Source organism: Pangasianodon hypophthalmus, chromosome 14 (genome assembly GCF_027358585.1).
Source record: "Pangasianodon hypophthalmus isolate fPanHyp1 chromosome 14, fPanHyp1.pri, whole genome shotgun sequence".
Taxonomy (NCBI): Eukaryota; Metazoa; Chordata; class Actinopteri; order Siluriformes; family Pangasiidae; genus Pangasianodon; species Pangasianodon hypophthalmus.
In genome coordinates, this window is record NC_069723.1 from 86,972 (window position 1) to 113,676 (window position 26,705).

Below are 26,705 nucleotides of genomic sequence, written 5' to 3' on the forward strand. Positions count from 1 at the left end.
TGGAGTTCCCTTTTCTCCGTCACATTGACTTAACTGTCCACAATCTGAATACAGAAGAATGCTAATATGTGGTTACACAGGCACAGGGATTGCCAAATGGGACACGGAAAGGGAGGTATACACACACACACACACACACACACACACACACACACACACACACACACACACACAGTTCTAGATAGAGTATACATTGTTTGTGAGCCCCAAGATAAATAAAGAAGGGCAGGCCCTTTCCGGGGTGGGGGAGTGAAAAAAAAAAAAACACAAAAAAGAAAAAACAAACAAGTGAGTTTAAAGAGAAGGAGGGGCAGATGAGGCTGTAAGGAACAAGAAAGGCCCCTTTATAACTCCTACTCCAGCCAATTGGCTGAGGGCACTGTCTGTTGCCTCACTTCCTCCTCAGGCAAGCATAGGCAGTTTGAGGTGGAGACAAGAGAAGGAGTGTCTACAAATTCTCAAGGCTGTACTGTTTAGCTCAACTCGACAAGAAACCGAAACGGTTCAACTTGCAAAGCAAGCTTAACCAGGCGTTCTCTCTTGCCTTCACTATTTCCTGTATTAGGAAGCCATCTTGTTTGGACAAGCTTATGCGACATTTCTTTTTTCCTTTTAATCTTTGTTGTACTTTTTTCTTTTTTCTTATTGTGAGTCTCCTGCTGAAGTTTGGACTTTCTCCTTCTCGAAGCAGCTTTAGAAGAGCAGGACAGGAAGAGGTAGGGGGAGCCTTAGGGTGAGGAGGAGGAGGCAGGCTTTCTGTTTAGAAGCTAAGTTTAGTTATCTATTTTCATTGTCTCCCTACTTTATGAAATGAAAAGCATTTTGTGAAGAAAACAGAAGAAACTACAAGTCATACTTTATATATATATTTTTTTTCGCGTTGTGTTGGGAGAGCTCCACAAACAGGATTGCAACAATTTGAGTGAGTGAACTGTGTGTTGGCCTGTCTGTGTACTTCTTTCTCCCTCACGCCCCTTGGTCTTGCTCCACTATTTGACTGGGTTTAACATTTCAGGATGGCCAATAGCAGCCCTGTAATGCCCTCGGCACCCCTATCTCAGGTGTTCTTCGCTCCAGGTGGTTCTTCTCCCCCTGGGTCTGTGGATACACAGCATGCCACACCAGTTTCATTGACTGCTGTCTATACACAAGGCTTCCCTGCTGTGGAGACAGGGCTTTCCCAAGGGCCCAGTGGCACCAATATGTCTGTCATGCCTCCCCCCCCAGCTGGAGTGTCTTTCATTATCCAGATAGGACTGACACGAGAGTCAGTGCTTCTGCCTCAAACAGCGGATCTTACATATGTCAAACAGATCGCCTGCTCCATCGTGGACCAAAAGGTGAGTTCCAATTATATTTTTATTCATCACACAAACTATTACATGCTTTTTTAAAAGCACCTATTTGTCAAGTGGCTGCCATGAAAGAGAGGATCTGTCCGCCATTTATATTGTTTAGGGAATTATATTGTTCATGTAACAATCCATGGATTTGGGTATATAAAATAATTCTTCAACTTAGATGAAAAAATTAAATCTGAACACAAGCTTTACATGAATTTTACATTGTGTTCCTTGTGGCTGTTCTCACAACTGAGGCACATTTTTAGAATAGCTGTGTTAGTTCTTCTATATTCTGGTGATTCTGAACATTCAGACCATTCATCTTCAGCTGTGTGCGACATACGACTTAAGATACGTCCCATGTAGCAGCAAAGACATTTTAAATTAAACAAATTGCTTATTTTCTTTACTCCAACTGAACAAAAAACTATTGTGTTCCTGTGTCTAATTAGATTTGTTTTTGTTTTGACTGCACTCCAGCACACTAGTTGAAACCATGGGCCTTCTTACTCTGTTCATTCTACAGCTCCCTCTGTTCCACTGATATTTTTCCACTGGGCTGCAAACACATGTGGCACTCACTTCTCTTTACAGAATAAAGTGGCATTATTATTTGAATGTAGGGTTGTGCCTCTCTTGTTTTAATTATGACATTTGCTATAATAAGAGAAATAGACAAGTATATATTTATTAAAAGCTAATTATTATAGTAACTAACTTATTTGAAATTCTTTACAATTTCCATATATATTTTTTTTAATTCATTAACTATGTTCACAAATTACCTTTAATTTCTTTTTAGTAGTACAAGGTATGGTGTAAATTGGGCAGTCATGTCTCTTCTTAAACATTATTAAAAGTCATGGGACATGTTGTATATCAATGAACTAAGGGTAGAAATTTCTTTCATTATATAGGCTTGAATAAACGAAAACTACATTTGTTATTTTGGCATCTGTACAGGAAAAAGCTTAATAAATCAGTGGAGAAACATAATGACTTTGAAAGAGGGCTCATTATTGGGGCACAAAGGGTAGGAGCTTCAGTCACAAAGCCTTTTCAACAGGCTAGTGTTTCAGTGACTAAAGGAGACATCTGCATTTAGATCTAGGGAAAGCCATCAGTAAATAGGGCTGGAAATTGTAGTCAAAAGCACACATTCAGTGTGCTTGTGACTGTAATGCTTGTGCATTAATGTGATACGTGAGGAACAGGTGACTGTTAGGGTTGCAGTGCATAGGAGTTCAGTGATGCAAAAATCATTGACACTGGTTTACAGATAAGTATAAAATAATGGTCAGCTGAATCACCCTACACTATATTCCTAACAAAGTGGGCATATGAATCTGTGTCATACATTAAGGGAGTGGTGCTGGCGGTTATGTTTGAGGGTATTTTGCTGGCATGGTATGGGTCCATTTATCCTCTTACAGGGATGGGTCACTGCAAATCACTACTGATCACCTTTTTCCTGAAGGGAGTGGTCTTTTCCAGGATGAAAAAGCCCTATCCACTAGCTTACTAACTAGATGTAATATAACATAACTTGAGTATGAAAATTGTTAGTCATGTGCTATATACTACATGTACAAAACTTACAAGACACTGATGTGACTCAAACAGCTATGTTATGAATTGTACGCTGTACGCAACTGAAATAGGGGAAAACCTATCCTAGAGAGAATACCAACACTATTGCTGTAATGCGTAACACGATTGGAAAACCCTCGTAGAGGGATCGCAAACTATTGCTTGAAAATTTCAAGCACCATGTTCTTTTTGTTTGCTCCATATTTTTAGGTTTGACAATGTGGACCGATTGTTTCATCATCTTGTTGAAATATCTATCTATGACCAAGTCAGAACCTCCTGGCAAAGGCAATCAGGTTTTGGGTTAAAATATCCTACTTAACAGAATTGATAATGCCTCAGAGCACCTATCACAATACAGCCCCAAAGCAGTTACAGTAGATACGGGGGCTTTTCCTTGCAAGAAGGAAACATACTGACATTCCCAAACATACTGATGAAATGCATGGGCAAAAAAAAATAGTATTTTGGTATCATCTGACCACAACACATAATGCCAGTTTTAGTTGCTGCAAAATGATGCTTGGAAAGTGCTGGTGTTGCATTTTTTGGGAAGGGCTTGTTTTCTGCCCAGTTTCCAAACAGCTTGTTATTATGTAGATGGAGTCTAAAACTAGTCAAATAATGACAATCAACTCATGTATTGTAGAACATTGTAAAATTGTAGAACAACAAAACTGTAGTACATAAAGTAAGAGAAATTACTATTATTCAATGCAGGATACAATAATTCTTGCTCATTTTCCATGAAGGGTCCCTATAATTTAGACATGGCATAATGATTTAATTAAATCAGTTTATTATATTGATCTCATATGCGATATATTTGGGCAATCAATAGTAACAATGCTTTAAAGCGATGCTTCAGTGGGCAATGATGTCTAATCTCACACTGTTTACTTGTTTACTTCCACCACATATTCTGATGGAGGACCTAAGATGCAAGAAAGGGAAGCAAGAAGGAAAACAATGAAAGAAATTAAAGAAATGAGAAGCACCCCCTATGCCATTCTCCCTAAATTGCTCCTTTTCAGAGGAATGTCTTGCCCATGCACACTTCATATATATAATATTTGTATTCACTAATAAAGCTAATCACAGTAATGGTAACTTGTTTGAGCAAAACAAACACCACAAAGCCCCATATAGCTCATCCTATGTATATAAAAGAGAACCAAATGACATGTCAGACATAAGAACATCTACCTCAGCTCACTTTGTAATTACTTTGTTTGTAAGGGGATATGTGCAGAGTATGTACAGGTTCTGTTGCACTAAGGTAACATCAGTGTGAGAGTAATGTAGGTCCTCACTATTTTTTTGTGTGGAAATCTCCATGGCATAGTTTAGGAAAATACATTTTAAAGCCACCTTTACATAGAATCCTCAGGATATTGGGGTAACATAGGCTCCAATTTGTTCAACACATTAACAAACCAAAAACACAACCAATTACCAGAAAACAAACCACAAACACAGCAAATTCTGATACAAGACAGCAAAACACATCAGGCATAAACCAGAAAAGACATCTTGCTGAACTTCAGTTACTACGGGCTGTTAGTCTTTGCGTTGCATGGCAACATGCAATTCTCTATCCAGCTATGGCTTCTTTGGGAACTTCTTTCGTTGATGAAAAAAAATACAATATCTGGCCATACTATGTCTGAAATGTCAGTTGGTTGATATTAATTTCTTCTTTATAGAACTGTTGTATAAAAGCAATAGTATACTCACAATCATGCTGTTGTACTGAATATCATCATGGTTTTGATTACCTGAGGCCTCGTGCTCACGGCCGAATAACAGCCGTGCTGATATTCAGTACATCCACTCTTGCTAGTGCTATATTACTTCGATAAGTCTTTGATTTGTTTAAATATTTCCTTCTGTTTTTCTTCCTTCTGGGTTTTATTTCTTTTTAATTCCTTCTGTTGATATTCTCTATATTGCATTGGCTGGTATGGGATCCTCTCTGACCCTCATATTGGCCTCTATTTAGGTTAAATGTTCTCTCTAAATTGCTCCTTCAGTGAAAAATGTAACATTATGATATATTTTAATGCTATGTACAATGCACACTGGTTTACAGAGAGCCATAATTCATAACTAAATGTCACTACCAAAGAATGTGAATACAGAGAAGGCCACAAATTATTTTGGCAATGACCTTGCTACCCAGATTTCTGGTAACAGTGCACCACAAAGTATCTGTGTATAAGTTAAGTTTGACCTATCTTGCTCTCGTTTGCATGGCAAGACTATGTTTGATGCTACATTTGTCAGTCTGAATAAATATCAACTATTTGACTATTCGAGGAAATTTGCACTCATATGTGCCTATCAACAGGAAGTGGAACAGCACTTGAAAAAGGAACTTGCATTGTTATGGAGGAACGTCCCCACCCTGCTGAATTCATGGTAATGTTCATGGATCATCGTCAGGATTTGGTCTCATGATCTGATGATAGGATGAACTCTTTTCTGTCTCATCACTCAGGAGGCCGTGTGTTAAGTTACTGTAGCCTTTCTGTCAGCTCAAACCAGTTTTGCCATTCTGCTTTGACCTCTCCCATCAGCAAGGCATTTCCATCCACAGAACTGTCACTCACTGGATGTTTTTTTGATGTCTAGATATGGATGAACCATGCCACGCCGCAGTCACAGATCACATTTTTTTCTCATTTTGGTGTTTGATGTGCACATTAACCTAAACCCTTGACCTGTATCTGCATGATTTTACTGTATGCATTGCACTGCTGCCATATGGCTGGGCTGATTGGATAATTGTGTGAATGAGCAGCTGGTCCTAATAAAGTGACCAGTAAGTGTATTTTTTAAATACACTCACAAGGTACACTTAATACACTGTATTTTTCATTCCACTCTGCTGCTACTTCCATGCTTGTCCTTTAATTGTGCTTCATTTTGCTCTTTTTATGCTTCCGCCACTAGGTGGTAGAGGTATTGTATTTTCGGGTTGTCTGTATGTCCATCCTAGATTCTCGCTGTGTGCGATATGTCAGTTATGTGTTGAATGTTTGTAGGATTTATGTGGAATTATCACTGTAATCAGGAGATGAACTGATTTGATTTTGAAATTGATCCAAACAGGGTCAAGGTCACAGCAAGTGTCTGAAATAGTTTTTCTTTAATAGCGTCCTTCATTTTTGAAGAATTTTTAAGGGTATTTGAGTCATACAAATTAATAACCAGAAGAACTAGACTTGCTGGCAGTGGAGGCAGCCCTTTTCTATTTGTTTCTGTATAAAAAGAGGCCTGGCAGTCCAGTGATGGTCCTATGGAATCACCGTAGCATTCCTATCAGTTTGCAATAGGACCTCTTTCATTAGATTACTAATTGACAGAAGCCCATTTCAAAAACAAGTGATCTTTTAGTGCCCTTTATTTCCCTTCCTCTTATGTTACCAGTCCCATGCAGTGAAAGGGATGCTTTGTTTTTGAAAGTCAGTCCTGGGTAGACCACAACGTTAGATGCCTCTCTGATCCATTGTGAATTCCTAACTGTGGCTATGAGTTATTTTAGGGTTTGGTGTGTAATTGTGTATAATATGTTTAATGCCTGGTCACTCACTGAACCAGGCATTAAAACAGCAATATTCAGCCTCTTTCTGCCATAGATAAATGAATAGCTATTATTTTTTAAAAGGATTAAAAAGCATCATGCTTCTTTATTATTATTATTATTATTTTTTTACTTCACTTAAAATGTTTAGCCTTAATATATTGTATATGCACATATGCAACACAATCAATTATTCTGTCAGAATTTTTCAAATATAGAAGTCACGTTGTCATTTGCTAATTTTTGGTGTATAAACCAGTGATCAGTATGTAAACATTTAACAAAAGGTATGTCATGGGTACATCTATGTTTTATTATATCTGTTTCCTATGGTTATTTTAGCTCAGTGGAATCATGACATCACATGGCTTGTCCAGTAGATCTGATCAAGCTAAGCTAATGCTGCATTCAACTAAAGCTTGTAACTCTGAATTTCTGATCTTTGTCTAAGAAAAAACAAAGAAAACACCCCCTCAAATTGGAATTCCTAGTTGGAAAGTTGTCGTCAATCCCAAGACATCATTGTGATCCGGAGCGATCATTCAGTGCGATCTCTATATATTTTATGGGTTAGACAGACTGAATCACACATTCCCACAATGCGCATCGTCAATTTTTTGCATTGCCTTGCATCGTGTCACGAAGCGTCTTTACACCCCTATGGGATACTGTACCTGAAAGCCCAGGAATATTTGGCATTCCTGTTGACTGGCTTGTATTTTCCACACTGTGACCTCAAAGGCTAAATATAGCGTAATGCTTTAATGTGTTTGTACTGTCATGCAGAAACACAAAGGGCAGGAAAATTCCCTCATCACACCAAATGGTTGTCTAGTGTATGTGAGTGTATTTCACTGTTGTCTTTACACTGGCTACCACAGTAATATGTCATTAACTACTCAGCTCAACCCAAGTGGTTGTGAAAAATAGCATTCATTTTAAATACAGCTTAAAAATTATAAAATGAACAAGTAAGCTGCATATATGCCTACTGGAAGGCATTCCATTTTTGATAGTTATATTTTTAGATCATTTTATAATTAAAATTGAAGGCCACTATTGTCACTTCTTAGGCCATGTCCCAAATGGTGTCCTAAACTCTCCTCCAAGTCTGGACTTTTTTGATGTAAACAATGGTGAGCCTATGGTGATGCTGTGTCCACAAGTGTGCATGGTTTAAAAAACATATTTGAGACACTTAGCATACCTGGCTTGTTACAGTGAAACAGTGAGGAGTGTTACAGTGAGGAGCTTAAATTGCCTTAGTGTTTGTTTAAAAAAAAAAAACATGTTTATATTACTTATTTATCTTGGACAAAGAGTAATTGGAAAACAGAAATAGCTTTGATATCATTGTAATATCATGAAACTATTGTATTTCTGTTGTGGAAGGGTTACATGATGTTGAAATCACCACAAATTTATAGATTCACATACGGTATTGACCACAAGTGACTCTTGATTGAGGAGTGGTTGCTTCAACACCACTCTCATCTCAGATAAATACATAAACACATTTCTGTGCATTGCTCCAATAATATTCATGATCTTGCCCCAGAACTTTCTACAATTTAAAGTTTTGTCATTGATTCAGTGGAAAAGATGGATTACCAAATTAAACATTAGGATGCGATTTTTAGGCATTTAGTATGGTTTTGAAACCCTCTCCGGGAAGAGAATACTCCTCCCCAACTTAATATCACTTTATATCCCTTTTAAAAATGTTTACACACTGCAGTCTACCTTGCACATCAAACTTCTAGCAATTTTTTTTCTGATCAATTTAAAGAAACAGAGTGGACACCCAGACTGACATTTGCTTCTGGCAAACTGTGGCTGAAAATTAGAAAAAAGATAGACAACTTAAAAGGGGGCCTATTTTTTCCCACAATGTGAAAGCAACCACACATAGGTTTTACACAAAGATTAAAAAAAGAACCTATTGTGCCAGAAGCATTTACATGAATGCATTCGGTGGAGGTTAATAATAGTAATTTATTCATTTCCTGTAAGTACTTTATCCTGATCAGGGTCACAGCCTGTCATGGCGTATCCCAGGAACTCGGGACGCAAGGCAGGAATCCCTGGATGGTATGCCTGTTCATCACAAGGCACCATGAACCCACCTATTCACACATTCACACTTAGGGGCAATTTAGAGTCACCAATCCACCTACAAGCGTGCTTTTGGGAAGTATGTGGAAACTGGAGAGCGCAAAGAAAACCCACACAGACACAGGGAGAACATGCAAAACTCCACACAGACAGTAACCTCTAGCTGGCAATGCTATCCGCTCTTCCAATGTGCTGGCCACCATAATAATAATAATAATAATAATAACAACCTACAACATTTAGTACATCATTGTGTTCATTCAGCTACAAGAGCATTAGTGAGGTCAGGCGCTGATGTTGGGATGTCGAGGAGGTCTGGGGTTCAGTCGGTGTTCCAGTTCATCCCAAAGGTGTTCAGTGGGGTTGAGGTCAGGGCTCTGTGCAGGACACTCGAGTTCTTCCACTCCAACCTTCACACACCATGTCTTCATGGAGCTCGCTTTGTGCACAGGGGCATTGTCATGCTGGAACAGGTTTGAGTCTCTTAGTTCCAGTGAAGGGAAACTGTAAAGCTACAGCACACAGAGACGTTCTGTACAACTGTGTGCTTCCGACTTTGTGAAACAGTTTGGGGAAGAACCACATAGGTGCGATGGTCAAATGTCCAAAGTTTTGGCCATATAGTGTACGTCAAACTTCATCATGTCCTAACTTTAGGCACAAAAGAAGCCCGATTCCACATTGATAGACAATTGGGGAGAGTGAGTAAGTAATATGTAAGGAGTGAAAGTATTATATAAGGACAATTCAGATTCATGTGTGGTAGAGTTTAATTTTTTTCTTGTTGAACAGATTTATGCTTGTTGTGGAAATTTTTATCCTTACTCTGGTGTTGAGCTGTGTTAGCTAGAGAACTCACGATAGCTGGCTAGTGGCTAACAGGGTGTATTTTTGCATTTCAAACACAGATAAATGAGCAAGAGCAAGTCAAATGATACTTCTGTTCACTCACACTGTGTGTGATTTTGACAGACCCTGACCACGATAAATCAGTTACTTATAACGAGAGAGTGAGTGATTGTGCCTAAGCATTACTGAACAACTATGTATATTATTTAGACATTCTCCCCAAAGCACTAGATTTTTTCCATTAAGCTCAGTTGACCCACTAGACTTAAATGCGTTTGTTTCTGCTTCCTGTTCAAGTGGATTTATTGATATCTTCAACAGCTGCATGTTTGTATGTAATTTCATAATTGGATAGATACTTACATACATAATCTCTTATTTTTAAATATCTGATGTGTGATGCTAGAATATTAATTGCTCTCTAACATTTATTTGCTGTCTGTAAAAAAATCTATGTATAGCAATCTATTCTTGCAAATACATTTCTGTTTCCAGCATTAGAAGACATGGTCATTCGAACCAGGAATAAAAGGTATGATTGCTAGTCCTCTATGCAACAAAGTTTTTGGAGCATTCATACATAGATTTATTTGTTTCCTGATTTTTTAGATGAGAAGCACTTCATAAACCTGGCTCGACTCACTCACATACTCACCGTCTCCTTCAGATTGAAGCTGAAGCTTTTCAAAAAAAGGGGTGCTACTGGCACAGTAGTGCAGAGAACTGCAGAACGGTGGGAATTCGACAGATTTTACTGCATTTTTTTGTAGTTATTTTTATGCCATCAAGCATATTATTTCTTACTAAAACTCTGTGCTATACTGTGCAATGTATGCCCATTATAGGATGTAATATAATATAAAGCCTGCACAGTTGTAACATGCCAATTGTTACATGCTTGTTTTCCTTAAATGCACACATGCAACTGTGATTATGTGCAAATAGAAGCACATGACTTTAATGTGTCCGTTTGGGGAACACAGGCTGTCTGATCGCAAAGGCTGAGTACGTAGGTATCTCTCAGAGACAGAAGGTGTGACATCTGCCTATGTCATGAGCTTGCTTGTCCACCTCAGCATCACTGTTTAGAAAGGGAAACACACACAGACTGTCATTGCAGAGACTCCAAACAAGACCATGACCTAATTATTTGGGACCTGCTCATGCTTTATATGTTGCTATGCAATGTGCTGCAGTTATGTCAAGGCTCAGTAAGTGCTTGCAGACGATGCTCAGGTCCCAAATAATTTGGTCACAGATCATGTCCATTATCTAACCCCATCAGGACGTCAGAACAAACAGCTCAACTGCCCTGAAAATACAAGAGGTTGGGAAAGTTGACAAAGTTTAATAATTCACATTATGAATTTATGGACATATTATGGTCATAAAATTAGTTACACTTCATTGAAGAATACACTGACAAAATGGGGAAGTAGATCTCTCAAATATGCTTGTACATCTTTAGAAGTCCAGGCAATGGGACTTACCACTAAATGGATATATACTGGATCTCTCAGTAATTCTAATGTACAAGCAGTGTTACAATGTACTGGAAGAAAATAAAATATGTCATTGCATATAGCTGACATACTACATTCTATCAGAATGACACCTCACAGGGTTGGTCCTCCACCAGTAAAGGCTCCATATTTCATATGACTAAGTTCAAGCTCAATTTGGTTCTCTTTGCTACCAAACACAATAACCTCTGTTTTGTGCTTATTTAATTGAAGGATCCAACAGTTTGATTCATCCAACAGTTTATCTGCTACATACACTGACAAAGTGAGTCTTTAGGTTTGTAATGATTTGGTGAAATACTGACTATATTTAAAAATCATCTGCATAACTATGGTAAGCAGTGTTGTTCAGTATGATTAATGGGAGCAAATAGAATCAAATGGGTCCCAGAATTGGTCCCTGTGGGATTCCACATCACTGTGATCTTATCAGACTCAAGACAGTATTAGTATTGGCAATATTTTTGGTACACAATTTGGTCACTGCATCCTGTGCTCAAAAGGAGTATCTTGCTAGAAGTGCATGAAATGTGTTTTTTCTTGTATCTTAATAATTAATGGCAATGCTTTGTGGCATACCACCCACAAAATTAGATGTGTGCAGTACTGGTTTAACATTCACCCAAGTGAATTAGCTGAGTAAAGTTTAGACCAAATATTAGACAAAAGAACAGAAGATAAGAGAACAAAAAGGAGAAAGGGAAGGGCCTTTATAATTCATCACAATTTTAACAGGTGCAGCCTCCCAAGAAAGACCATATGAGAAATCCAATCCTCAATGACACAAAGCACCCTTAGAAACTGTGCTGTGCTGTTTCCAGGCAAATCCTCTGGAGGCACAGATATGATTACAACAGTGTCTATTGTTTGCCTACTGTGCAAACATGCATAGGAACATTGGCATGAGAATACAATGCAGGTGCAATCAGGCTAAGTGACTGAATAGCATATCAAATTGTATTAGAATTTTGTAATGATGCAGACAGACACGAGTTGTTTGTTTTTACAGAATTTGTTTAGAAAACAGACCAGGGTTGGACAAGCCTTTATGGTTGACAGATTATTTGTGTAGCTGGTCACCTTTTTATAAGAGTATTTTTTTTTTTTTAATAGTATCAAAATCCATGTCTTTACCATGTAGCACCACCTGAAGGGTGTTTGAACTTATTTTCTTAAATTTGCAGCACTTGCTCTGTGGATTAAAATCACTGTGGTTTGCACTCCTTAGGAAACTCCCCTCCATAGTGTGGCTTGCTTTGTTTAGTAAATTATATATATGCTTGCTGGATTGCCTGGATGGTAGAAATATACTTTATAGTATATACAATCACCATCCACTTTATTAGGAACACCTGCACATTTACGCAGTTATCTAATCAGCCAAATCACATGGCAGCAGCACAAAGCATAAAATCATGCAGATACAGATCAAGAGCTTCAGTTAATGTTCTCATCAAAACATTCAAATGAATAAAAAGTGTGATGTCTGTGACTTTAACCATGGCATAGATATTGGTGCTAGATGGGCTGGTTTGAGTTTTTCAGAAACTGCTGATCTCCTGGGATTTTCCACACCCAACTCTAGAGACCGTTTACACAGAATGGTGCAAAAAAAACCAAAAACATGAACAGAAAATAAGAGCAAAGATTTATTTTAATATAGAAAATTCTTGAGGCTATGATGTAAAACACTATATATATATATATATATATATATATATATGGTTGGAAATCTTACTTAAGGGTTCCCTGGTGAAAAATAAAATCACTTGATTGGATTTGAAATATACTGAAATTTTTCTCAGTATGTTGCAAATATAACTAACAAATGCTTACAAGTAAATTTGGTCAAAAATTTAAGCTACAGGATGTAATATTGGAAAGTCATCCTCTCTAGGAGAAAACTGTTATTGTGAGCTACTTGTAGATGCCATATAAAGGGAGGCTGAAATGGATGTAGTTGCAGTTGAGCATATTTTACTGAAAGGCAAAACTGAAATTGAAATTGAAATTGAAAACCAAGAAGCTAGCAAAGTTGAAAAAAAAAAATCAGAAAAACAAACACAGATATATGAGGCTTGATAATTGTCAGATACACTGAAGAAAAAAAAACCTGAACATTTACTTCAAACTTTCAAACTGTGTTAGTGAGTGAGAGTCCTTTTTATGTGTGTGTGTGATTGGGAACAGGTGAGTGTAATCAAAAGTCCATGGATTGAGAACATGTTTATGGTGATGGATTCTGGGAAGTGTAGTCCGGGATAACCCTTGTATTATGTGTTGGGTTTTTTGTTTTATTAATGGAAAGAAAGCTCAGATAAGTTGGAAATTCAAAAACTGTCCCAAAATATTTGAATTCATCCTATGTAATATTTAAAGCAGTGTAGTGCTTGTATTTGAAAACACGTTACATATATTTTATTTCATAACCTTTTTTTTTTACCCATATTTACCAAGTGAACTAATAATTTCAGAACTAATAATTTCAGAGCTAACTGTATGTGAGTCTTATGTTACAATTTCAAAGATGATATAAATGTTTTTCTTAGGAAGTTTGTTGCTTTACCTTTATTATCTTTAAAAAATGACCAAACAGAGAGAATAATGTCTTAATTTTATGTTTTTCTAAAAATTATCTTGGAAGTTATTATTTTAATTTAAATAACAACACATTCATAAAACGAGGAACATTTTTATTTTTTATTAAAAGACAGGAGAAAATATTGAGTTTAAAACAGGAGACATGTCTTGTGTGTTGGGCAAGTTTATTATAAAGTTTCAGTTAAATTACTGCTTTTATACAAGTCTGAGGGAGCATGATTGATCTATCCATGCATGCAGGGTTACATAAAGTGTACTTGGCTAGAACACATTGCTGATATCTGCCTATAAGCTACTTTTAAACAGTTTCCCTCAGGGATCAATTAAGTTATCCATATTTTATCTATCTATCCATCCATCCATCCATCCATTGTAGTTTCACTCATGATTTGTATGTTTTGACCACGGACTGTAGTGGAATTCACTGATTGTAGGAGGAAAGGTGTAGATGAACAAATGGGCAGCAGGGTGCCATTCCTGCAGCACAGTTTAGACAGGTGTCAAGATGATGTGAGCCAAATTTGGTGAAGATTGGATGAAATTTGGAGGAGGAGTAGCAAAAATGGCAATTAGATGTAAGCATTTTTTTAGACATATTTTTGTTACTTTTGACCAGTAAGTGGTGCTGGCATGAAATTTGTTGCATAGCATCAGGTCATGGTCCTGAAGATGCCTACCGAGTTTTGTGTCAGTGCACATCAAGTCATTTGATGTGTGCCAAATCTGGTGATGATTGGAGAAAATTTGTAGGAGGAGTAGTGAAAAAACAGTTTTTAACAAAATCCAAGATAGTCGACAGGAAGTACACTTGAATTTCAGATCTTGTTGTGTGTTCACTTAAGCATACTCCATCGAATTATAAGAAAAATGAACTGTGAATTTATCACAAACACAAATTATATAAGGAAAAAAATAAAAGTTGTTACAGTTCTTGACCATAATGTGGCACAGTCACAAAACTTGGGTACAGTCAGGGCATGGTCCTGAAGATACTGATCAAGTTTCATGATTATATGTAGATGCATTGCTAAGATACACCCTCACATCCCGTTTTTTTTTTTTTCAATTTCCAGCATGTTACAGGATAATGGGTCTGAATATCAAAATTTCTTTGATAGGTTTTGTTCAGACAGGTCTCAAGCCGATGTGAGCCCAATGTGGTGAAGATTGGACAAAATTTGGAGCAGAAGTAGCAAAAATGGCAGTTAGATGTAAGCATTTTTTTCATGTTATTGTAACTTTTGACCAGTAGGTGATGCTAACATGGAATTTGTTGCATAGCTTCAGGTCACGGTCCTGAAGATGCCTACCAAGTTATGTGTCGGTGCACAATGTCTTTGCTGAGATACAGCCTCACTTCCTGTTTGGCGGCTTTGCCCTCAGATTCGTTGGCCCATTACGGGCAAACCGTTTGGAATATTCAAAATTCTTTTGATAAGGTTTATGAGGCTTACTCTGAAGATTATGATTGCCAAACTTGGTGACGATCGGACAGAATCTTTGGGAGGATTAGTGAAAAAACTGCTCAGGGAATCCAGCAATTCCTGGCTTTTAAATTTTGGCCACACAATTCAAAGGTTATGATCATAAATGTACTTCCAAATTAGGCCCAAATTTGACCCGATGGTGGTACTAGAGCATTGGCAGCACTTGGCCCAAATTTGGTCAGAATGTTCCTTAGACCCTCCCCAATCAATATGTCAAATTTCACAACTTTTTACCAGATGGTTCTATGTGCTGCCACAGACACCCTAGCCAGAAGAAGAAGAAGCATTAAAGCTGCAAGCAGCATTTTTGGGGGCCAAGCACCCAGACTTGGTAAGCCTCACATTCACAGACACAATACAATTGTTGCCTAAGCAATCACAGGAAAGCAGAGCCATAACTTTAGGCAAAGGGATTAAAGAGTGATTTGTAGTTTCACTCATGATTTGTATGTTTTGACCACGGACTGTACTGGAATTCACTGATTGTAGGAGGAAAGGTGTAGATGAACAAATGGGCAGCAGGGTGGCATTGCTACAGCATTATTTAGACAGGTGTCAAGATGATGTGAGCCAAATTTGGTGAAGATTGGACGAAATTTGGAGGAGGAGTAGCAAAAATGGCATTTTTAAGCATGTTATTGTTACTTTTGACCAGTAGGTGGTGCTGACATGAGATTTGTTGCATAGCCTCAGGTCATGGTCCTGAAGATGCCTACCGAGCTTTGTAACAGTGTGCAATGTCGTTGCTGAGATACAGCCTCACTTCCTGTTTGGTGGCTTCACCCTCAGATTCCTTGGTGCATTACAGACAAACTGTTTGGAATATTAAAAATTCTTTTGATAAGTTTTGTGATGTTTATTGTTGACAATGAAGTTTGCCAAATTTAGTGACGATTGTACAAATTTGATGTTGATTGGAGAAAATTTGTAGGAAGTGTAGTGAAAAAACAGTTTTTAACAAAATCCAAGATGGTCGACAGGAAGTAACACTTGAATTTCAGATGTTGTTGTGTGTTTACTTCTGCATACTTCAGGGAATTATAAGAAAAATGAACTGTGAATTTATTGCAAACTCTTCAAATGATATAAGGAAAAAAATGAAAGTTGTTACAGTTCTTGACCAGAAGGTGGCGCAGTAACAAAACTTCTTGGATACATTCAGGGTATGGTCCTGTAGATATTTATCAATTTTCATGATGAAACATAGATGCATTGCTGAGATACACTCTCACATCATGTTTGTTGCATTTACCAGCAAGTTACAGGAGAACAGGTTTGAATATCAAAATTCCTTTGATAGGTTTTGTTCAGACAGGTCTCAAGCCGATGTGAGCCAAATATAGTGAAGATTGGACAAAATTTGGAGGAGAAGTAGCAAAAATGGCAGTTAGATGTAATCATTTTTTTCATGTTATTGTAACTTTTGATCAGTTGGTGGCACAATCATGAACTTTGTTGCATAGACTCAGGTCATGGTCCTGAAGATGCCTACCAAGTTATGTGTCAGTGTGCAAAGTCTTTGCTGAGATACAGCCTCACTTCCTGTTTGGCGGCTTCGCTATCAGATTTGTTGGCCCATTACGGGCAAATCCTTTGGGATATTCAAAATTCTTTTGATAATTTTTGTGAGGCTTAGTTTGCTGATGGCGCGTGCAAAATTTTGTGAAGATTGGAGAAAATTTCTAGGAGGTGTAGTGAAAAAAACTGTTTTTGACAAAATCCATGATGACAGAAAATGTAATAGGCAGAAATTGACATCATAGGATGCATTGAACTCGTATCTAGCCAGGAAATCCAGGGATGCCTGGCTCTTAAATTTTGGACACAGAATTCAAAAGTTATGACCATAAATGTATTTCCAAATTAGGCCCAAATTTGACCCGATGGTGGCGCTAGAATGTTGGCAGCATTTGGCCCAAATTTGGTCAGAATGTTCCTTAGACCCTCCCTAATCAGTGTGCCAAATTTCACAACTTTTTAGCAGACAGTTCTATGAGCTGCCATAGACACCCTAGCCAGAACAAGAAGAAGAAGAAGAAGAAGAAGAAGAAGAAGAAAACAGAAAAACAATATGGTGCCTATGCACCTTTGGTGCTTGGCCCCCTAATTAAAGCAGCATTTTCCGGGGCCAAGCACCCAGACTTGGTGAGCCACACATTCACAGACATGCTACAATTGTTCCTAGGAAATCACAGGAAAGCAGAAATGATATAAGGAAAAAAATGAAAGTTGTTACAGTTCTTGACGACAAGGTGGCACAGTCAAAAAATGTCTTGGGTACATTCAGGGCATGGTCCTGAAGTAACTTATCAATTTTCATGATGGTACGTAAATGCGTTGCTGATATACATGCTTACGTCCTGTTTTTTTTTTTTTTTTTTTTTTGCATTTGCCAGTGTGTTACAAAATACCTTTTGATAAGTTTTGTTCAGACAGGTCTCAAGCTGATGTGAGCCCAATGTGGTGAAGATTGGACAAAATTTGGAGGAGTAGTAGCAAAAATGGCAGTTAGATGTAATCATCTTTTTCATGTTATTGTAACTTTTGATCAGTAGGTGGCACAATCACGAATTTTGTTGCATCACCTCAGGTCATGGTCCTGAAGATGCCTACCAAGTTATGTGTTGGTGCACAATGTCTTTGCTGAGATACAGCCTCACTTTTGTTTCAGCCAAACCCAAATTTGGTCAGAATGTTCCTTAGACCCTCCCCAATCAGTGTGCCAAATTTCACAACTTTTTGTTTCAGCCAAACCATTTAGAGTATTCAAATTCTTTTGATAAGTCTTGTGAGGGTTACTCTGCAGATAATGTTTGCCAAATTTGGTGATGATTGGACCAAATTTGTAGGAGGAGTAGTGAAAAAACTGTTTTTGACAAAATCCGAGATGGCGGCAAATCTAATTAGGCAGCAATTGACGTCATAGGGTGCATTGAACTGCAGCAATTCCTGCCTTTTAAATTTTGGCCACACAGTTCAAAAGTTATGATCATAAATGTACTTCCAAATTAGGCCCAAATTTGACCTGATGGTGGTACTACAGCATTGGCAGCACTTGGCCCAAATTTGGTCAGAATATTCCTTAGACCCTCCCCAATCAATATGTCAAATTTCACAACTTTTTACCAGATGGTTCTATGTGCTGCCATAGACACCCTAGCCAGAAGAAGAAGAAGCATTAAAGCTGCAAGCAGCATTTTTGGGGGCCAAGCACCCAGACTTGGTAAGCCACACATTCACAGACACAATACAATCGTTGCCTAAGCAATCACAGGAAAGCAGAGCCATAACTTTAGGCAAAGAGATTAAAGAGTGATTTGTAGTTTCACTCATGATTTGTATGTTTTGACCACGGACTGTAGTGGAATTCACTGATTGTAGGAGGAAAGGTGTAGATGAACAAATGGGCAGCAGGGTGCCATTCCTGCAGCACTGTTTAGACAGGTGTCAAGATGATGTGAGCCAAATTTGGTGAAGATTGGACGAAATTTGGAGGAGGAGTAGCAAAAATGGCAATTAGATGTAAGCATTTTTTTAGTCATATTTTTGTTACTTTTGACCAGTAAGTGGCGCTGGCATGAAATTTGTTGCATAGCCTCAGGTCATGGTCCTGAAGATGCCTACCGAGTTTTGTAACAGTGTGCAAAGTCATTGCTGAGATACAGTGTGCAAAGTCATTGCTGAGATACAGCCTGTTTGGTGGCTTCACCCTCAGATTCGTTGGCCCATTACAAACAAACTTTATGGAAAATTCTAAATTCTTTTGATAAGTTTTGTGATGTTTATTGTTGACGATGAAGTTTGCCAAATTTAGTGACGATTGTACAAAATTTTTGGGACGAGTAGTGAAAAAACAGTTTTTGACAAAATCTGAGATGGCGGGAAATCTAATTAGGAACAAATTAATGTCATAGGGTGCATTGGACTCGTCTATACTCAGGGAATGCAGTGATTTCTGGCTTTTAAATTTTGGACACACAGTTCAAAAGTTATGATCATAAATGTACTTCCAAATTAGGCCCAAATTTGACCCAATGGTGGTGCTACAGCGTTGGCATAACTTGGCCCAAATTTGGTCAGAATGTTCCTTAGACCCTCCCCAATCAGTGTGCCAAATTTCACAACTTTTTACCAGACGGTTCTATCGCAGTAGCAAAAATGGCAGTTAGATGTAAGCGTCTTTGTCATGCTATTGTAACTTTTGACCAGTAGGTGGTGCTATCACAAACTTTGTTGCATTGCCTCAGGTCATTGTCCTGATGGGGCCTACCAAGTTATGTGTCAGTGGGCAAAGTTGTTGCTGAGATAGTTGTTGCTGCTTCACCATCAGTTTCGTTGGCCCATTATGGGCAAACCCTTTGGAGTGTTCATAATTCTTTTGACAACTTTTGTGAGGCTTACTGTGCAGATGATGTGAGCCCAATGTGGTGAAGATTGGACAAAATTTGGAGGAGTAGTAGCAAAAATGGCAGTTAGATGTAAGCATTTTTAAGCATGCCATTGTTACTTTTGACCAGTAGGTGGCACTGGCATGAAATTTGTTGCATAGTCTCAGGTCATGGTCCTGAAGATGCCTCCCAAGTTTTGTGTCAGTGTGAAACATTGTTGCTGAGATACAGCCTCACTTCCTGTTTGGCGGCTTCGCCGTCAGATTTGTTGGCCCATTACAGGCAAACCCTTTGGAGTGTTCGTAATTCTTTTGATAAGTTTTATTTAAGGCTTACTCTGCAGATAATGTTTGCCAAATTTGTGAAGATTGGACAAAATGTGTAGGAGGTATAGTGAAAAAACTGCTTTTGACAAAATCCAAGATGGTGGAAAATCTACTTAGGTCAGAAATTGACGTAGTAGGGTGCATTTGTCAATCAGCTTGATGCAGCAAATCCAGGGATTCCTGGATTTTAAATTTTGGACACACAAGTTCAAAAGTCATGATCATAAATGTATTTCCAAATTAAACCCAAATTTGACCCAAAAGTGGTGCTAGAGCATTGGCAGCACTTGGCCCAAATTTGATCAGAATGTTCCTTAGACCCTCCCCAATCAGTGTGCCAATTTTTTTTATCAGACGGTGCTATGGGTTGCCAGAAGAAGAAGATGCATCAGAAGAATAATCATAAGAAAACAGAATAATAATAGGGTGCCTAGGGTCCTTCGGTGCTTGGCCCCCTAATAATGTAGCACCTTTCTCATACCCAGGGATGCTTTACAATACAAAGACACATTTAGAATAGACTGGTTAACAGTCATTTAAAAGCTGGTCAAACTATGCAGTGTGTTAAAAGCGCAGAGTACTGTAAACTTCGCTGCCATTGATGAAAGCAACAGACAGGCACTGTACTTAATCAAACAGAAAGTAAGTAATGAGGGAAGCATATTCTAAGCTGGACTGGAAAAAAATTAAGTTAAAAGCTGTAGTAGTCTACATAATGTAGCAGTCTACTACACAACTTTAAAAATATGCACTAACTGGGGAACATAGCCAGTCTCATTATTCATGTTTTAGAGCTTTTCTGCCTGGCTTCCTGGGAATCCCCATTTACATTTATGGCATTTGGCAGACACCCTTATCCAGAGCAACTTACAATTATCTCATTTATACAACTGAGTAGTTAAGGGCCTTGCTCAAGGGCCCAGCAGTGGCAGCTTGGTGGTGCTGGGATTTGAACTCTCAACCTTCTGATCAGAAGTCCAACATCTTAACCACTGAGCTACCATCTTAGAGGTTGCTTCTTGGAATGTCTAAACAAGTTATTTTCAGTCTTGAGTTCATATGACCTCACCCTGAGGCAGTTACAGTTATGTCTTCTTTGTATTGGTGGATACTATTTCGTGCTTAGTTTTCATCTCCTTCATGGCTCATAAAGCATTTCCTATGGAGCCTTTGGCAAATAATTCATGGTTGAAATCACAGTCAGCATGTACGAGTACTTCACAGCTCAGGCTGCTGTCATTCTATGCCACTCTATGTCTATTCTATGTCATTCTATTCTTTTCTCCATTCTACATGAGAAATCTTTTCTACCTGTTATCTTTAGAGAAAGGTATTTACTGTACTATACAGTACTGTATTTACTTTCTAACTGGAGAATAGAATCGAATTCTCTTTAAATGAACTGCTGGTGGCCCATTATTTCTTCTTCAGTAACTGCTTATCATGGTCAGGTTTGTGGTGAATTCAGATCCTATCTCAGCAACACAGGGCGTGAGGCAAAAATAATTTCTGGGTGGAATGCCAGTCCACTGCAATGCTTCTTTTGACTATTTTCTTTCAAAACTGTTATGAAGCACATATTCCATATGAATGAATTATTTTAATGTCCTCAAACAAAAGTGGTAATCAAATTTGCTTTAACAGCACTGTTATGGAACCATATGTATACCTTTTACAAATTCCATCACAGTTTTCATCGGTCTAACTATAGTCATAATCTAGAGTTGTTCTCTCTTAGCAAAGGCTCTCTTCCATATAAACATGATGACATGAAATCTTCAAACAATCCTTCACTAGCTGGATGGCTCTGTCTAACGACTCTGGTCAGTGGCACTGGAGCCACTCCACTGTTCCACCAGAAGCCATGCAATCAACTGCTCCAGTACCACCAGAACGAGGATTCTTTCTGTGTCCTACTCCTCTGCCAGCATCCTCTGCCAAGAGGAGTCTTTGCGCTGCTGTGTAAAGATGAACAGGCAGCCAACTTCCATGAGTTTCAGGAAGCCAAAGCATTACTGATGTTCTTCCAGGGTCTGGCCGACTCTTTGCAGAACTGCCTTCTTCACGCTATGGTACTCCAGGCTTAAGAGCTCTATGAAGGCCTCCGGACTATCCCTGGAGCACAGCTTCAAGCATAAGGGCCAGGCCAGCTGAAGGGGCTGCTGACTGAGGATCTGCAGCTGGAGAAGCAGTTGGTTGAAGCAACATCTGAAGCATCTGTCAGTCTTTTTTTCCTTTTCTTTAGTTCTACTTCAAGCATTTTTCAGCCTTTTCCATTATGAAAACAAAATAAAAAGAAACCAAAACACTAAGCTGCTCATGGTTTGTTATGTGGAAGTTTAAGGTGTGTTTGTTGGCTCCAATGGCACCGTTTCTCTCTGCCTTACAGCCTACTGAAAAGAAAACCCTCTCTCTGTCCCCGGCGACGATCAACTATGCCCTCTCTGCTAAGCGTTATTCCACTTTTTTGTACTTTAAGCCTCCAGTACAGATGACCAACTCACATAGTTCAGGTGAAATAAAACTGTTGCAGCAAATCCAAAATGAGACAGCTGCTAAATTTTACCAATGTAGGTTTTTCAAACATACATAAAAAATGAAATATTTCCTTAAATTAAAGTGTTTTGTGATTATAGCATTTTAGCATATGGCAAGCATTTCAAACCATATTTTATAATTGGGATTAAAAATGTACATAATTGGGATATAAATATTATAAAATACACATATAAAGTAATTGTAAACTATAGTAATTGTTTAGCATGGCTTGCAATAATATGCAAGAAAAGTTATTTAAAACAGCTATCTAACAAGTGCATTTTATGAAATTAAACTACAATTTAACTAAATGTATATTTCACTATATTTTATTATTCATTAGGGCAGACACAAAAGAGCCTCACTATTCTCAGGTCTTCAGTAACATTTCCACAACCCAACAGATTATGTTAATGTCGGTGATGTTAATCTCTCTCTCTCTCTCTGTCTCTCTCTGTCTCTCTCTGTCTCTCTCTCTCTCTCTCTGGCAGTTCCCTGAGTGTGGTTTCTATGGGATCTATGACAAAATCCTTCTTTTCAAGCATGACACAAGCAGTAATAACATCCTTCAGTTGGTCAAGGCTGCAACTGATATCCAGGAGGGTGATCTTGTGGAGGTGGTGCTGTCTGGTGAGTAATTGTACCTTTCACTTGTTCTATCCATAACTTCCATATTCAGCTGTAGTCAACCTCAAGAGACGCTCACCAAAAAAAAGCTTTCTTTACTGACAGACAATACACTGTAAGAAATTACAGAGCATCTACCCAAAAATTATTGCAACATTTTTGCAAGCAATATTATTATTTTCAGTTTAATGTAATCTGAGCAGCACAGTTCTGCAGCAAATAATGTTGCCACCTATGAGCTCCAGGGTTGAGCTCCACAGTTCAATCCTGATTCTGGGTTAACTTCTGTGCATATCCCCGTGTCTTTGTGGGTTTCCTCCTGGTTTGCCAGTTTTCAAAGAATGTTTTCTTTTAAAGACATGATTATAGCATTAGAGGTGCATGCTAAGTTCAGACTACTGATAGTGAGAGCAGTATAGATTCAGTAGAAGAAGGCTGCCTTAGGTAGGGACAGTAGACCCTTAAATCCAGCATTAGTGAACTGAACTGCTGGATGTCCAAGTGGTGCTCCAAAAAAAATTTGACTACTTTTGAGGGCTGGCCTGGCTTTTTAGGACGAGACAGGTCTTACTCTCATTTCTTGCAACAAGGCTCAATGTCTTATAACATGCCTTAATCAGTTACAGTCCAGATCCCTGACCAGGCAGCAGGCAATAAGTTTAAACCAACTATCTTCTTTGCTTCCTTGACTCATTACTCAGGTCCCATCATATTTAGGCTGTGTACATTCCTGAGCTAAACATAAACAAAAATGTAGAAATTCCCAGTTCTCAATAATCCACAGAAAATTAGATCCTAACAAATACAGAGCCAGCACCTTACGACTGAAGCTAGAACTGCCAAATATTGAATTCCTTATATCTAAAACACTTATTGTAAATGAAAATATAACTGGGCATGGAATTGATGTACTTTGTAAGATAAACATGTACCTCAATCTTTTAAATTAGCAGTTTTAAAAACACTAAATAAAAAACCTGGCCTTGATCCTTGTCAGCTGTCAAACTGAAGGGAAATATCAAACTTTCCCTTTATCTGCAACACTGCATGAAATGAGGTGTATCTGGACCAGTAAACTCACTGGAATTTAAATTAAACTACAGAGAGAAAAAGAATTTTTTATGTATTTCTTAATTTCATACAAAACAGAGTTTTGTTTCTACATGACCCTTTCCATAGCCGGAACACCACTTTGCATACACTTTAGTGTCTGACAGCGAGGTCAAGAAACTCTGAGTGTCTAATGGCAAGACCGCAGTAGTAATTTCATAAAACACCATCAACTCTATGTCGGTGATAGCTTGGATGTCTCTTCATCTTGACAATCTGCTAAATCCAGTAATTCCCAAGCCATCTCTTGGATGCTGCTGTAAGCTGGAATCCCATCCTCCACATTGTTTAATTGTTTAGCTTGGCATTCAAAGTAGAAAGGTGAGTAGGCATGGCCTAAATCTTAGCCACACCCAAAGCTGCTTAACAAATGGAGTGAACTTGAAAATAAAAAGGCAAAGTGGGAAATGAAAACTAAATGTCCAACAGTCAGCTCAGCATCAGTGATCATTTGCATTTCCCTTTTTGTTGTGGCACTAAGAGAATGTCTATGCTAAAAGGGGGAAAAATTGCCTCGCTTTTAAAATTAAGAATTTCTCCAGCACAATACATTCTCTTTTTGGTATATTCAGCCATTAAGCCAGATATGTAAATGTTGGCATACATGTGGAATGTGCACATTAACATGACAGTCAGGTGTTTTAAGTGCATATATTGCTTTGGAAGCAGCAGCATAGTCAGAAAATAACTTTGCCAGACAGTAGTGTAAGCAATGATGGTATTCTGAATTTGTCATTTAACCAATCTCGCCAAATAACATCAATAAAATAACTTTATGACAGTTGCAGCTGGTAGTAGCCAATGCGATTAAAAAAAACAAGTGACACTTTTAATATTGACTTTTTTTTTTTTTTTTACCTTTTTATGAGCATCAATACAACATGATTACTGCACAAAATAATGTTATTTGACATGTACTGTATAGCAAGCTGTGCTGTATGTAATCTCTTATATATTATTAAATATATTAGAGCTTTTTTAATGTTTACTATCAGCCTGGTTTGGGATTTGTTTTGTATATTTATTTTAGCCTGTTAGCTATACAGTATGGTGGTTTGCTTAACCTACATGAAGAGAAAATGGAAATAACTTTTAGTCGTCTTCCTCTTGGAGGCTGTGAACAAAGCAAGCACCCATCACCATCCCAGCCATACATTAACATATGAAAGGCACTTTTACACTAGGAGAGCCATCAGTGTGAAATAACGTGAAATTTCATGGATCCTTTTGAATGTCCTATATGTGGGATATTTGGTGGAACCTACTGAATTTTGTTTTTGAAGGTCTCTCTTCACAGTTTCCCCTAATGACATCAAAGACACCACAAGGCTTGTGCCAGTACAGTAATTCGGAAGGGGAGAACCCTATGGAGGCTCGTGGGACCTCTTGTACTGCAAATAACAGGAGTTCAAGCCACTTATCATGAGCGTCACCATGAATTACCTTACAAATAATTTTTTAGGGTTTGATTGAACCCTACCAGTGCATCATATTGCAGATGGTAAATACTGCTGCAAAGTGATTCAATCCCCATAATTCATACCATTTGCGAAGAGTGTGTGACATAAAAGTAGTGCCCCGGTCAGTCAGGACCTCTTTTGGGATTCTGACTCAGGCAATAACTCTGATTAGTGCCTCCGCAACACATGTTCTGAGATGTTGTATAGAGGCATTGCTTCTGGATATTTCATTGCATAATCCACTAGAATTAATACAAAGCGATGCCTCCATGCACTCCATTCTAATGGCCTGATGAGGTCCATACCAATTTTCTTGAAGGGGACCTCATTTATTGGAAAGAGGAACAATGGAGCTTTTGGGGTGGCTGGCAGTTTCACCAGCTAACATTCTCGACATGCCATACACCACCTCATTGCGGCGAATGCCCGGCCAATGAAAATGGGTCATGAGATGTTTTAGTGTCTTATCCTGCCCTAAATGCCCAGCCATAAGATTACAATAAGCTTCATGGAAAATCATTTCCCTGTGACTCCTTGGTACTAACAACAATCTTTTCCTTAGAGTGTCCTCAATATTTCTATCCTTATCACTCAATCACTCAATATACCCTATCCTTAATAACAGAAAAATATGGGTGGAAAAAGTGCAACATTTGGCAGGGTTTGTTGACCATCAATTACTTTCACTTGGTCAAAGGCGTGCCTCAGGGCTTTATCGCACAACTTCTTCAAAGGAAAATCCCTGAAGGGAATCCCTGTGAAGGGTGTCCTCTCCACCTTCTGTGTCTCCCTGACACAGAGCTGATGTCACTGGTCCCAGCACTGCCTCCCCAGACAATGCTGTGCATATTCCATACCATCCCTCGCTACTGCAGCACCCATCCATAAACATTTCCTATACCAATATCTGAAAATTTGGCCAATTTATCCTGAGAATTAGTACATGGGTGACGGGAGGACTAACCACCACCACTACTCTATGCTTTTGTCCGCAGAATTGAATAATGACTGGCACCAGCAGGTCCTCATGAACATCCCCATGCACACACCTCACCTTCACCATTCACATGTTTGGGTCCAATGCCCCAAATCAGGGTTGGGTGGACTGAGGTCTGGATATAACCCAAGTCCACCAAGGCCTGATGTATACTCACTGGCATGT

The 26,705-nt window shown here is 38.4% G+C and overlaps 1 protein-coding gene across 2 annotated transcripts in view; it reads left to right on the top strand.

Annotated features, from left to right (window-relative positions):
* The first annotated feature begins 327 nt into the window (after nt 1-327).
* prkd2 (protein kinase D2) overlaps nt 328-26,705 on the top strand; it is a 62,085-nt gene continuing 35,707 nt past the window's right edge. Inside the window, exons 1-2 of one of the 2 annotated variants that reach the window (XM_026943404.3) lie at nt 328-1,340; nt 22,838-22,976. In XM_026943404.3, the coding sequence (XP_026799205.1) occupies nt 1,017-1,340; nt 22,838-22,976 (463 nt within the window). In that variant the 5' untranslated portion in view covers nt 328-1,016. The remainder of the gene's footprint in view (nt 1,341-22,837; nt 22,977-26,705) is intronic. The other variant, XM_026943405.3, reaches the window with a different exon arrangement.